At 43.9% G+C, this 15,269-nt stretch overlaps 1 protein-coding gene across 3 annotated transcripts; it reads left to right on the forward strand.

The window, feature by feature from the left end:
* Positions 1 to 4,245: 4,245 nt before the first annotated feature.
* Positions 4,246 to 8,657, forward strand: GSTK1 (glutathione S-transferase kappa 1). Of its 3 annotated transcripts, none has more exons than XM_061198839.1 (8): positions 4,246 to 4,390; positions 4,915 to 4,996; positions 5,196 to 5,324; positions 5,637 to 5,737; positions 5,907 to 5,942; positions 7,508 to 7,624; positions 7,919 to 8,068; positions 8,347 to 8,657. In XM_061198839.1, the coding sequence occupies exons 1-8, from the start codon at positions 4,319 to 4,321 to the stop codon at positions 8,380 to 8,382; spliced, it is 723 nt and encodes a 240-aa protein (XP_061054822.1). In that variant the 5' UTR covers positions 4,246 to 4,318; the 3' UTR covers positions 8,383 to 8,657. The 3 variants fall into 3 exon arrangements, with proteins under 3 accessions (XP_061054822.1, XP_061054823.1, XP_061054824.1); XM_061198840.1 differs by having other exon boundaries at positions 4,251 to 4,390; positions 7,975 to 8,068; XM_061198841.1 differs by lacking the exon at positions 4,246 to 4,390 and adding an exon at positions 4,416 to 4,549.
* The last annotated feature ends 6,612 nt before the right edge of the window (positions 8,658 to 15,269 follow it).

Consider the following 15,269-nt stretch of genomic DNA (forward strand, 5'->3'; position numbering starts at 1 on the left):
CTAGCTTCCCTCCTCAAATGCAACTGGTTTTATCAGTTTTTTAGCTCTCCATCTATCAGTATCAATGAGCATATATGGGTACGTGTATATCCACACACTTAGAGAGTATTTAAACCCTGCAAAAAAAGATAGCAAATTATTTGCACTGTTTTACATCTTGTCTTTCACTTTTTAATATACAGGCTATCATCCAATATTAACACATAAAGAGCTTCCAAGTTCTTTTTAAAGTTGAAAATATTATAAATATTGGTGTATTGAATTAGACCCACATGGATGAAGATTTAGGTAGTTTTCCAACCTTTTGTTATTACAAACAACGCTGGAATAACTGCACAACACATCATATTGCATGTAGGTAAACATGTTTATAGTATAAATTCTTAAAAAGGGAATTGCTAGGTCAAAGGGTGTGTGCATTTTTAAAACAGAGAGATATTGCTAAACTGCCCTGCTTAGAGGTTGTACTGATTTACACTCCCACCACTTACATAAGACAATGACTTTCCATGGATTCCTGCCAACTACCTGAGTCATAACCCTTTTTGATCTCTGCCAACTTGATAGATGAAAACATATCATAATGTAATTTTAGCTCACAGTTTTCGTAAGTATATACAAGCAGGTTTGTGTTTGAGAGCCATCTATTTGTCCATTTCTGTGAATGTTCTGTTCATATCATTTGCCTGCTTTTCCACTGGGCTTCTGTTCTTTTACTTTATTGATGTTTTAGCTCTTTGTACACTACGATAACTACCTTTCTGACTGTGAAATGAACCCAAATATTTTTCCCAGTTATTTTTTGACTTGCTGGATTTTGCCAGATTTTTTAAAAATTTTATGTAATTGAATATATAAATCTTTTCTTCTAAGGCTTCTGCATTTGGTACTAGTTAGCAAAGCTGTTTCTACTCCCAGAATTTTTTTAAATATTTGTAATCATGTACTTAGATGAGCGTCTTTCTTTTTTTTTTTTTTTTAATTTATTTATTTATTTTTGGCTGTGTTGGGTCTTCGTTTCTGTGCGAGGGCTTTCTCTAGTTGCGGCAAGCGGGGGCCACTCACTACCGCGGCCTCTCTTGTTGCAGAGCACAGACTCCAGACGGACAGGCTCAGTAGTTGTGGCCCACGGGCCTAGTTGCTCCGCGGCATGTGGGATCTTCCCAGACCAGGGCTCGAACTCGTGTCCCCTGCGCTGGCAGGCAGATTCTCAACCACTGCGCCACCAGGGAAGCCCCCAGAATTTTTTTTAAAGGTTTTTTCCCTTAAGTTCCTCAGGTACTTTATTGGTTTCTTTCTCTAACATTAAATATTTGATCCATCTAGAGATGTTCCTTGTGTAAGGTGTGAGGTATGGGCTCAGTTACATTTTGTTGAAAATTACCAGTTGTCCCACACCATTTAATTATCCATCTTTTACTGATTTTAAAAAGCAACTTATTTAAAGCATTTCTGGTTTCAAATATGTAACTCCAAATTACATGATTAAAGCTCTAGCGATGTTTTGAATGCAGGCTATTTCACTGACTTGTGTGTGAAAGCTGGGATTTAGTTTCCATATGCTACCCTTTCTCTCCCTCCTCCAAAGCTTGATAAGTACATCATGTTTAGTTCCTCTGTTACTAAGTACTATTAGTTACTTTACCTACCTTAAATCATTGACTTATACCACTATTTCTAGTTCCAACTAATCAGTACCAAGACACTCCTTTCAGCAAAGTGCAGATAATTCTGCACAGAAGTGTACATATTTTTTGTTGTTGTTCCCACTCCATATTACCCACAACAGGGCCCAATCTAATTCATAATATTGATAATAATAATGGTGCATGAGGCAGGATATAGAGACTCAGATCAATGTTTACCATTCTATGACTCTTTAAATATCCACGAGTCCACAGTGATATAAATAAATCATCAAATGAACGAATGAGTGAATGGGACAATTCTCCTTTCAGAAGAATTCTAATTAATAAATGTAGAAGAAATGAGGGAAATAGAAAATCTTGATTAGAACACCACAGTAATCATTGCTGCAGGCAAGTTCTACTGATAAATGATAAAATTGGTAGGTGAAAGTTTAAGGAGGAACAAGACTTATGCAAGCCTCAAAGTATCTCCCCCAAAATATGTCTTAATTACTGTGATGGTTTTAACATATGTCCACAAATTCTTTGATGTTCTTCCCTCCAGAAGGTGGGTTTAATCTACCCAACCCCTAACCCCACCCCCAGAGTGGGCTGCACTTAGTGACTTCCTTCCAAAGAACAGAACATGGAAAGGAGGTAAATACTGATCAACAGTGACCAAGTGATCAAAGTTAACATCACTGATAATAAATCATGTTTATGTTGGAAACCCCCTGACTCGAGTGGAGGAGAAGAGCACTTCACCTCTGTGGTATACTTCCCCCAAATCCATAACCCCAGCCTTGGCATGAGAAAACACCAAACCCAAATTGAGGGACACTCTACAAAATACTTGCCCAATACTTTTCAAAAGTGTTAAGATCATGAAACACAAGAAAAAGCCAAAACACTTTCATAGATAAGAGGACTGGTTGCGCAGTGGTTAAGAATCCACCTGCCAGTGCAGGGACATGGGTTCGATCACTGGTCCGGGAAGATCCCACATGCCGAGGAGCAACTAAGCCCGTGTGCCACAGCTACTGAGCCTGCGTGCCACCACTACTGAAGCCTGTGAGCCACAACTACTGAAGCCCACGCCCCTAAGAGCCCATGCTCCTCAACAAGAGAAACCACCACAATGAGAAGCCCACACACTGCAAGGAAGAGTAGCCCCCGCTTGCTGCAACTAGACAAAGCCCGTGTGCAGCAACGAAGACCTAAAGCAGCCAAAAATAAGTAAATACATAAAAACTAAAAAAAAAAAAAAAAGAGGAGACTAAAGAGACATGACATCTAAATGCTGTGGGGTACCCTGAACTGGTTCCTGGAGCAGAAAAAGTCATTAGTGGAAAGACGGGTGCAGTATGAAGCCTGTAATCTAGTTAATTTTTAAGTGTTAATTTCTCAGTTTTGATGTTATACCATGGTTATGTAAAATGTTCACATTAGGGGAAGCTGGTTGAAGGATATGCAGAAACTCTTTGTACTACCTTTACAACTCTTCTGTAAGTCTAAAATTATTTCCAAATATAAAGGTATTTTCAAAATAAAATCTTATTACCGGGCTAAATTAGCTCTTGGATACTTTTAAATTAATATCAGTATTACTGGAGGAAAACAAAGTATAATTTTTTTTAGTTTCAGTGATCATCAAGCAATTAGTTTAATGTGAAAGTGAGTGAAGATAACCTCATTTCTCATTCTATTTTCTTTGTTTTACTCTATGTGAAGGTTTCCACTGTGTCCTTGTATTCTGAAGGCCTAGGATTGTTTTTCCAATACGCACAAATGAGAAGTGGAATGTTTATTATGTTTTAAAATTCATAAAATTAGTAATATTAAAAATAATTTTAATAAAATTAAATGCAACTTAGAAAGTTCTGTTTCTTTGCATTAAATGTAATCCCAATATAAGACAATATGACATATTTACCGGTAAAAGTAGGGCAGACCATTCCCATTATCCCTCCAAGTATCGTTGCAATAAGTTCTTCTTTCCTTCATTCACTCACAATACGTATTGGCTACCAAATATATTCCAGACATCGTCCTAAACTCTTGAGAAATTAAAAACAAAACAAACAAACAAAAGTATCATTGGGGCACTTCTTACTCTGCCCCAGTCCCATAAAGTTCTTGTAACTGCCAACTAACACTAATAACTAACGTGAATAGGAACTCTTTCACTCCTCACAAGTCTATAGGTAGCGTTATCATTATGTATCCCGTATTTTTATGCCTATTTTTACGAGGGACGAGGATACTGTGGTTCAGAGAGGTCAACAGGCTTGCCAGAGGTGCACAGCTACGCGAGAGGCAAGCGCATCTCAAACCACGCCCCTTTGCCCCACACTCCACCCCAGGGCAGGACGGTGACCACGAGGTGAGCGGGTCACCACAGCGGCGCTCTCCCCGGGGGACGCCCCTCACCCTCGCCCTCCGCGGCCGCCCTCGGGTAGCCCCCCACACTCCTACCAACCACCTGACTCTGTCCCGGGGGCCGGTTTCCCCCGCGAGGCTGCGCGGCCGCGCGGCCGGGGGGGGGGGAGGGCGGGGCGGTCCTCCGGGGAGGTCGGGCGCCGGGGCGGGGCCTCTGGGCGCCGGGGCGGGGCCGCCGCCCGCAGGAGGAAGGAAGTACCCGCCGGCGCGCTTCCGGGGCAGCGCTGGCTTCGCCTGCGCCCAGCTGCACCATGGGACCGCTGCCGCGGACTCTCGAGCTGTTCTACGATGTGCTGTCCCCCTATTCCTGGCTGGCCTTCGAGGTGACGCCGGGGGAGCCGCTTCGGCCGGGGCTTGGAGGACGAGGGCAGAGGGAAGGGCGAGCGAAGGGCGTAGGGACCGCAATCTCGTGAAATTCCTGGCGCTGCCCGACGCGGTTTAGGACAAGCAGATGGAGAGCCAGGCTGAAGGTCACTTTGTTGGTAAACCGGATACGATCGCTGGCTCCAGGTCGAACCCTTATAGCCTAAGGCAGGGGCTTCCCCCAGTGGTTAAGAAGATGATCAACTTCAAAGAATCAGGATATAAGCCCTCTTCGTAGCCCTCCGATTTCCGTTTGGGGGGGTGGGGGTGGGTGGAGTGAAGAACAGATAAAAACTGCCCACAGGAGCAAAGGTCCTGGGGTCGATTTCTAGCAGTGGAGAGAGTTTTGCCCTTTCAAACCAAACAATTTAGGACGTCCTCATAACCCCTTGTCTGCGCCTGTAGCTTCTGGCTGATGACTGCCGTGAAGCACCCTTCCCTCCCTCAGCTGTTTTCACTCTCTGTCTTCGCCCCCGCCCTGCAGGTCCTGTGCCGTTATAAGAACATCTGGAACGTCAGCCTGCAGCTGCGCCCGACCTTAATTGCCGGGATCATGAAAGACAGCGGTATGAAGGCAGCCGCGTTTTCGGCAGGGATTTGAGGGAAGACTGATGGCAAAGGTGCAGGGGAGCGGCCCTCCACCGGGTCTTCATGTTGGCGGCAGCAGCTAGAAACATGCCCTCTGCCTGAAATCCTGGTAGGGGTCCCCCAGTCCTGGGACCCTTAGGTCGTCCCTCACCAGTGAGCCCAACTTTCCACTTGCAGGAAACCGGCCGCCAGCTTTGCTTCCCCGCAAAGCCTTATACGTGAAAAATGACGTTAAGCTCCTGGGACAGCATCTCCAGGTTCCCATCCACTTACCCAAGGATTTCTTCTTTGTGGTCTTTGAAAAAGGTGAAGAGAGTGGGATATAGATGGGGCCTCAAGTAGAGAGGAGTGGATTTGGAGATTACAGGGCCAGAAGGGAGGGGTTCGGGTGATTCCATTAAGTGAAACAAGCCTTGGGAAAACTCAGGATCAGAGTTAAGCGAGCAGAAGGTTTGGGGATGTAAGGGGCGGGAGAGCAGGACAAACGGGTTACCAGAAACTTGGGTGGGAGGCTGAGGGTGTTGGAGCATGGGGGAGGTGTCAGAAGCAGGAAAGAGCTGGTCTTCCATGGGGAAACAAGCTAGAGGAGCCCTACCCCTGAGTGCCTCTGCCCCACAGGAAGTTTAACAGCCATGCGCTTCCTCACCGTCGTGAAACTGGAGCACCCGGAGCTGCTGGAGAAAGTGTCCAGGGAACTGTGGATGCGCATCTGGTCACGGGTGAGGGCGGGGCTCTGGGAACCCACTTGCAGGGAGACCCTGGATGATTCGATGACCCTGCCCTAGGCTCAGTCCAGGTCCTGCCTTCCCCATCGTTCACTGACCTAGTGTCCTCCATCACGCCCCTCACCTCGCCACCCCCTCGTACTGAGTGTCCTCTTCTTTCCAGGACGAAGACATCACGGAGCCCCAGAGCATCCTGGCCGTGAGTGTCCCCATTCCTCCCGTGGGGAGTCTGAGGACAGTTGACATCCGGGGGCAAAGAGGACATCGTTTTCTTATTGGGTAGAAGAGGTCATAGTTAGGGGAGAAAGGATCTTTGATAGGCCAAATTACTAAAGGGTTGGAACTAAGAGGACTCCCGAAAGACTATCCCATGGTTGAAAGAGGAAGTGCAACATTCTACATATGGGTAGCACGTATTTGATGCAAGAAGTCAGTGGGAGAGAGGTGTTAAATGTTGGCACCTGCAGTTGTGAAGTACTGGCAAGTCTTGGCCCCAAAGACTCCAACACAGACCTCACCATCACATCCAGGAGACTTTCAAAACAGGCTTTAAAAAGACAAAAAGAGATAACTGACTCAAGCCAAAATTACGCAGAAGCCTGAGTGAGAAAAATGGAAATAGCTCAAAACATTAAAATGTGTGCCAGCCATAGATAGGGCTATAAAAAGTAAGTGTTTCTGCAGGATTAAATCGGGAAATTCAACACCATATTTTTTTTCCTTAAGTTTACAAAAGACAGTTGAGGCATATTCATATGTAATAGATAAAACGACAAGTCACAAAAAAGTTAAACATACAAAGCATGCCCAATATATCGTTCATGTTTTTATTCTTGCAAAGTCTATGCATAGCCTTGCTTTTTCACTTAATATTTAACAGTCATTTTCCATGCCATTTAAAACTCTTGGAGAGTATAATTGTTAGTTTCCACATAGCATTCCGTTCAGTGGATTTGTTTACTTAACCACTGCCCTATTATTGAACCCTTGGTCAGAACACCATTCTCTCATGTGGTCAAAGACAACGTCATGGATGACTTTGCGTTTCCCAATCCAGGTCGTGGAGGTCAGGTCACAGTGGTTGTCAACCCTGGCTGTATATTAAAATCACCTGGGCACCACCGCCCAGAAATTCCTATGTAATTGTTCTCAGGGATGACATGCAAACTGGGATTTTCAAAAGCTCCCCCAGGAGATTCTCGTATGTGCAGCCAAAGTGAAGAGCCACCGATCCCAGCAAAGCCCAAACTGAAGCCTTCAACGTTCTCTTGAAGCCAGACCCTCATAGCTGTAGCCATGTGCCTTGTCCAGAGTCCTCAGGAAATTCTATAGGATTTGGAGCCCAGCCCTTGATTCAGGAGTTCTGAGAAGTAGGAAGGCACGAGCCCCAGACTTACTGTCAGGGGACTCAGATTCTAGCATTGGCTCTGCTACTAACAAGCTCTTCAACACTGACCAAGATATGTACCGTTTCTGGACTTTAGGCTCCTCATCTGTTGACAAAGTGGTCGGGAAGCTGGTCTCTAAGGTGCCCTCTGGCATTAAATTTCTGCAACTATTGCCTCTGCCCCCCACTCTTTCCACCCATCTCATGATTTTGAAGGGAAAAACAGCCCCTATTGGCAAGGATAGACCTCCACTCATGGGTGGATAAAGGCATTGCCAGGATAACATGGGGACAGAAAATTTAAAAAAACAGTTTTTTCCTGAGATTCCCCTCCCCCACTAATGCAGACACAGTTGTGCCCTACCCCATCCCTTCAGGCTGCAGAGAAGGCTGGCATGTCCACGGGACAAGCCCGGGAACTTCTGGAAAGGGTCTCAACACCACAGGTGAAGAACCAGCTCAAGGAGACCACTGAGGCAGCCTGCAAATACGGGGTGAGCAACTCTGTGTCCCCAGCCCCGGTGCTGAGACAGAGCGCGAATCTCGGCTAGGTCCCCATGCTCCTGTCCCAAAGCTGCTCCCCAACCGTGAGTCCTCCCGGCTCTCCCAGACCGCCCTCACCCTCTCCCTTCCTTTCCCTGGACCCCAGGAAAGGAAGGGAGGGAGCTAGATGGTGAGAGAGGAGACAGAAAACTCTCCCTAGAGACGCGGAGCCTCTTATCGGACACCTCTGGCTGCTTTGTGTTTATGACCTCAGACCAGTATTGACGTGCAGCCTTTAACGGCAGCCCAATAACCACCTGCTCCGTCACCCTCCTTCCTGCACGGTGACTGCTTTCTCCAGGCCTTTGGGCTGCCTGTCACTGTGGCGCACCTGGATGATGAAACCTACATGCTGTTTGGCTCTGACCGGATGGAGTTGCTGGCACACCTTCTGGGTAAGTTACAGGTTCATGCTGAGCTGCCCTTGACCGCACCCCTGCATGATATCAGTTGCCCAGAAGGATGGATTCAGAGCAAAAAAAAAGAATGTTCTAGGCCCTTCCAGTAATGGAGCCTCTTACAGACACAGATGTGCCTCAGGTAGAATGGGGAGGGGCCACCTTCTCCCATAGGAGAGAAGGAAGCCTCTGTACCTTGAAGCCAGGTAGAGGTCGTCCTAGAGAACCCCCAGGGGCTTGTGCAGCCAGCCTCTGGCTTGATTTTCTCCATCCAGGAGAGAAGTGGATGGGCCCTGTTCCTCCAGCTGTAACTGCCAGACTTTAAGGAAGCCCAGAAGCAGCAGAACTATTGGTATAAAAAAGCAGACTATCTCCTTACCCCTCCTCTACCATGGGGCCCTGGGACTCTGGTCTCCTGTCTGATAGAGGTTCCTCTCCGGCCCTGGGGGATGCCGGGGAGGGGCTCGGCAGTACACCATCTACCATTAGTCTCACGGCTGCTCTTACTTCTGTGCCTCACAAGTGCCTTTCGAGAGCCCCAAACTCTGCTTCCCACAAAATAAACGTAATGCCATTAGGCATCATATTTCTGGGTCTGTGTCTTCCCTGGTGTTTGTGTGTTCTTTTTCCTGCAGTCACATCCTGGCCGTTCTAGGTGTTTGAGAAGACCAGCTTACTGTGTGCTCCCAGCCCCCCTGCCCACCTTGGGGCAGCTTATGTGGAGGGAGCAGGAAACAGTCCCTCTTTCTCTTCTACAGAAGCTTCCTGAGTCTGTCAGAGACAGAAAACTAAGCCAGATGGATTTTGCCACTAACCAGTTGGGCACTGTCTTCTGACCAGCCATGGTGCCTGAGACAGGGCTGGGGCCAGAAGCCCCTGGGGAGTGGAGGCTGGAGGGAACCAGAGCATGACTGAGCTTGCATCCAGATATTTAAACGGGGTCCAGCTACTCTGACCAGCAGAACCAGGACAAGGCCAGGCAAGGAGACTGGCCGGAGCTGCCATGGCCTGAAGAAGTTGCTCGTCCCCTCATGGTTCCTCCCCCTCACCCACAAAGCAGATCCCAAGGAAAACTCAGGCCTTTCTCCCGGCCTATTATGACCCCTGTTCCCTCCCACACAAACCTATAGCTTTCCCACTCCCCCAATTATTAATCCAAAGTCCCTGCTCTTTCTGTGCCCACTGTACGATAATCAGAACGCCTTGTGTTTCGATAGGGTCTGGGCTTCTTTGACAATACTCTGTTTAGAAGCTGAAACCACTCTTGGATGCCTGTGTGGCGACTTAGATGGCTCAAAGGGCTTTAAGAGGAGATGCCATCTTCCCTTTGCTTCACTCTGGCTTTCTCATCTCATATCCCATTTCCCCCTCTTATCCCCTATCACCTTCTGTCTTCCTCCTCTCCCCACTTTTTCATTATTCCATCGTACTCCAGGATTTCAAATCATCCTACCAGGCTTACCTGTGAAGAATGTCAGAAGTACATCTCCAAATAAGCACTCCTTCCTCTGAAGGAGATTTGTGACATGTGCAGCTAATATAAAAATATGGGGAAACATAAGGGCAAATTAAAACAAAATGGAACTTTTCACGTATTGAAGTTAAATATATTCAAGTATATTGAAGTTCTCATGTATGCTGAGAGCAGCATGAGTAGAGACAAAGTTTTTTGAATAAAGATGCTTGTCTCACCATTATTTGTGATATCAAATGACTTAAATATCAAACAGGAGCATTTTTGAATGTTATGGTACATCCAGGATGTAAAGTTTCATAGCCATCAAAAATTATATTTGTGAAGAATTTTTAGGAAAGTTGGAAATTCTTAGGATATAATAATTGGAAAAAAGATGAAACTATATAGTATGATCTCAATTAGGTCTTGATGTTAAAAATACATTACAGAGGGCATTAATGTATTAATCGAATAAAATATATCAAAATGTTTTCATTTTATTTGTATAGTTTTTTTAAATGATCATTTATTCTGGTAAACAGAAAAAAAACTTAAGTAAAAAACAAGAATTTGTAGGTTCACATTTGGGTACAATTGTGTCTCTTCATTGTTTTCTAAATTTATCAATTGCTTAACTTAATCCTAAATCTCATCCCAGACTAATGTGGGATAATCTCTTATTGTAGAGGCAGATTTCCCAGTCCTGGCCACTCTTCCTTTAAAGGCTCTAGCATCCTATTTTTCTAATCCAATAGAAGAATTTAGTCTTCACTGAAGGAGTGAGACAATTTCTAGACTAATCCTTACACATGTGATCTAGATTTTAATGTCTGAACTTATGCCAAATAGAATAAAAAATGATTGTATTAGGGTTCTCCCAAAAAGACAGAATCAATAGGATATTTATAATATATAGAAAGATTTATTGTGAGGTATTGGCTCACATGACTACGGAAGCTGAGGAGTCCCATCATTCGCCATCTGCAAGATGGAGGCCCAGGAAAGCTGGGGTCAGTTTCAGTCCAAGTTCAAAGGCCTGAGAACCAGGAGAGCCAATGTCTGAGGGAAGGAGAAGATGGCTGTCTCCGTTCAAACAGAGCAAATTCTCCCTTCCTCTGCCTTTTTGTGCTATTCGGGCCCTCAATGGATTTGATGATGAAAACCCACATTGGTGAGAACCACCTCTTCTACCGATTCAAATGCTAATCTCTTCTGGCAACACCCTTGCAGGCACACCCAGAAATTATGTTTTATCAGCTCTTTGGGCATCCGTTAGCACAGTCAAGTTGACACGTAAAATTAACCATCACAGCGAGAAAAGGAAAAGCCTCCAAATGCAGCTATATTTTATTTCAATTAAGGAACACTTTTCTATAATTTAAACCGTTTCATACTTATTCTTAGTTTCTTCCTCTCCTCTCCTTCTGATCAACAGTTGTAATATAAAATTTGCAATTATGTCAATGCTCAGAATTCAATACTGAACCACTTCCTTGTGTTGTAATTCAAATTCCAAGCTTACCAAATAATGTTATGCTTCTAAAACACAACTTTTTTAGGTAAAATTCTTAAAAATTATATATATATATATATATATATATATTTTTTTTTTTTTTTTTGGCTGCGTGGGTCTTCGTTGCAGTGCGCCAGCTTCACGGGCTTCTCTCTAATTGCGGTGTGCGGGCTTCTCTCTAGCTATGGCTTGTGGCCTCCAGGGCGCCGTGGCCTCTGTAGTTTAGAGCACATGGGCTCTCTCGCTGAGGCACGTGAGCTCAGTAGTTGTGGCGCGTGGTCTTAGTTTTCCCACAGCAGGTAGGGTCTTAGTTCCCTGACCAGGGATCTAACCCGCGTCCCCTGCATTGGAAGGTGGATTCTTTACCACTGGACCACCAGGGAAGTCCCAAAAGTGATATTTTTTTACAGAACCAAAACACAAGTGGTAATTAAGGACAACAAAGTATTGCATGCATGTGGTAAAACAAAAAAAAAAACAGAGCAAGGTGTGAAATGAAAAGTGAAGAGTCCTCCCTTTCCCACTCTTCACTTTTTTGTGTATGCTTCGAGAAATGCCCATTTTTTTTTAACACAAATGTCAGGCATAATACAGAGATTCCATATACCCTTCATCCAGTTTCCCCAAGGGTAACATCTTGCATGTCTGGTACAATAACACAACCAGAAAATTGGCATTGATACAATCCATCAACCTCATTCGGATTTCACCAGTTTGATAGGCACACATTTGTGTGTCTGTGTTTAATTCCGTATAATTTTATTACTTGTAGACTCATGTGACCACAACCACAGTCTAGACAGAATGCTTCCAGCTTAGGGATCCCTCATAGTGCCCTTTTTGTAGCTATAGCCACCTCCCTCCCTCCCTCCCCACTTCCCTAACCCTTGGCAACCGTGATCTGTTCACATAGTTGTCATTTTACGAGGGCTGTATGAACGGAATCAGATTGGCTTGTTTTCACTCAGCATAACCCCCTGAGGTCCACCCAAGGTACTATGTGTCTCTGTAGTTTGTAGTTTTTTTCTTTTTATTGCTGAGTCCTGTTCCTTGGTATGGATGTGCCAGTTTGTTTAACCTGTTGAAGGACATTTAAGTTGTTTCCACTTTGGGGCTGAAAAACAGTTTCTGGACCAAATTCCAACGTGTGTGTGTGTGTGTTTGTGTGTGTGTAGGTTTTCCCACACCAACAAGCAGTTTTCGGATGCCAGCAGAGTGTTCGAGAATTCAACTCAATTCCGACACTATCTACCCGGAGATAGCATTACATTCCACATGTAAGGCCACCTTCCACTTCGAACGCCAGGCGCAAGTCCAGGTTGTCACCTGTGCTTCTGACAGACTGGTTATAAACCAGAGGTTCCCATGACCCCCTTCTCGGGTTTAATTAATTTGCTAGAACGGCTCACAGAACTCAATAAAACCCATTTACTCACTAGATTACTGATTTATTATAAAAGTATATTAAAGGATATGATTCAAAACCCAGATGAAGAGATACATAGGGCGAGGTCCTGAACAAAGGAGCTTCTGTCCTCATGGAGATGAAGAGATACATAGGGTGAGGTGCTGAACAAAGGAGCTTTTGTTCTCATGGAGCTTGGGGACCAGCATGGTGGCACATAGAAATATCCTGGTTTCCCACTGTGGAAGCTCTCCGAAAATGGGGTTTTTATGGAGACTTCATTACATAGTCATGATTGAATAAATCTCTGGCCAATGGCAATTGATTTAACCTCAAGCTCCTCTCTCCTCCCCAGAAATCAGGGAGTGGAACTGAAAATTCCAACCCTCTAATCACTTGGTTGGTTCTCCTGGAAACCAGGCCCCCCATCTTTAGGTGCTTCTAAAAGTCACTTCACTCACAAAAGACACCCTTATCACTGTCAATGCTTAGGAAATTACAAGGCTTTTGGAAGCTGTGAGCCAGGATCTGTGGAGTAAAACCACATATATATGAGAAATATATTTTGGTCATCTGAATATCCAAATATGTGTGTATATAAATATATATATATATATATATATATATATCTTATCAATCACAATATCACAGGGGCTATTACAAGTAAAGCTGCTATGAACATGCACATAGAGGTTTGTGTGTGCACATAAATTTCCATTTCTCTGGGGTAAATGCCCAGGAGTACAATTGCTGAGTCATGTGGTAAGCGAATGTTTAGTGTTGTAAAGAAACTGCTATACTTTTCCAGAGTAGCCGTATCATTTTCCCTTCACACCAGCAATTCATGAGTGATCCAATTTCTCCACATCCTCACCAGTATTTGGTGTTATTACAATTTCTTATTTTACCTTTTCTGATTGATGTGTAGTGGTATCTCACTGTGATTTTAATTTACATTTCCCTAATAATGTTGAACATCTTTTTGCCTATGGGGTTGAGTGGGAAGGGGAATGATGGAACTTTCTGGGTGATAGTAATGTTTCTTATCTTGATTGGAGTTTGGGTTACACCAATGTAAATTTTATCAAAACTCATGGAATGGTCCAGTTAAAATCTGTGCAATTCACTGCATGCAAATTTTACTTTAAAAAAAAAAGTTAACTGTAAACTAATATTTAATTCTTGTTACTTTTATACACACTGAAGTAGCTAGGTGGAAGTGTGCTGATGTCTGCAGCCTACTTTGAAATGTATCAAAAAATAAGATATATTGATGGATAGATAAAGTGATGGATAGATATGTAATAAAGTATAATGAAATTTATTTTATAAATTTATTTATTTTATTTTATTTATTTTTGGCTGTGTTGGGTCTTTGTTGCTGCGCACGGGATTTCTCTAGTTGCGGTGAGCGTGGGCTACTCTTCATTGTGGTGCACGGGCTTCTCATTGCAGTGGCTTCTCTTGTTGCGGAGCATGGGCTCTAGGCGCGTGGGCTTCAGTAGTTGCAGCGCACTGGCTCAGTAGTTGTGGCTCGTAGGCTCTAGAGTGCAGGCTCAGTAGTTGCGGTGCACGGGCTTAGCTGCTCCACAGCATGTGGGATCTTCCTGGGCCAGGCCTTGAACCCATGTCCCCTGCATTGGCAGGCGGATTCTTAACCACTGCGCCACCAGGGAAGCCCCGTATAACGAAATATTAATTATAGAATATAGATGGTGTGTACATGAGTGTTCACTGTAAAATTCTTTTCTGTGTTTTTAAGAACTCATAATAAAATGGTCTATACATGCTGAACTATACATAGTGATAAGGAACAATCTCCAGTATATGTTGTTAGGTAGAAAAAGCAAAATATAAAAACAATATCTATGACATGCTCCCATGTGTATAAAGAAAGGGAGACTGATTATATTACATTTGCTTGGTCAATATCTCTCTGGGAGGATCTCCAGAAAAAGTTGGGAAACTGTAGTTGTCTCTAGGAAAGGGGACTGAGAGACTGAGGTTTGGGGGTGTAAAGAAGATTTACTTTTTACTCTAATTCTTTTTAACTGTTGAAATGTATACTGTGAGTATAGATTATTTTTTTAACTAAAATAATTATCTTTAGTAAAATATATCTTTAAGTTTTATGTTTAAAAAAATTTGTTAATATCCACACATTGATACTTTCACACATTGATACTGTCTCAGATACTGTGTTTAATCATTAACTCTTTCATACAGCATGTCAGGCTGTCATCTTTCCATCCACCTCAGAAAATCCTGGAGACCAAGATCAAAAGTGTTACATTTCCTGGATAGATAACTTTAGAGATTAGCAGAGGATGATGTACAATGTAAGTTACAAACAAATGCTCCATAGTGAAATCCACTCCCTGTGACAGGATGGTGGCCCTGTTGGTGGGTCCCTGGTGTGCCCATTACACTCAGACTTTGGCTGTAGCTCCTGGGTCATAGCTGGGCTGCAGGAGCGGGGTGGGAAAGGGGTGATAAGCTTGGGCTTATTTTCACCAATTTACAAATTAGAAACTGAAGCCCAGAAAGGTTAAGTACTTACCCAAGGTCACACAGTAAGTGGTAGAGCTGAGATTTGAAACCTGGTTTGGCCATCTCCAAAAAATATGTGACTAACCACAATACAGCCCTATTTTCTCATGTGTGGGGACACAGTTATGTGGGACATTGTTGCCACTATCTGTAGAATTTTCTAATAAAAACAATGCTTTTTGTGTTACTTGGCAAAAACCACACTCAGTTCCTTAAATTTCAGGATTGCTTTTTGTGGCATAGTGCTGAATACCTGACAGCACTGAACACCATT

Source organism: Eubalaena glacialis, chromosome 8, assembly GCF_028564815.1.
Source record: "Eubalaena glacialis isolate mEubGla1 chromosome 8, mEubGla1.1.hap2.+ XY, whole genome shotgun sequence".
Classification (NCBI taxonomy): Eukaryota; Metazoa; Chordata; class Mammalia; order Artiodactyla; family Balaenidae; genus Eubalaena; species Eubalaena glacialis.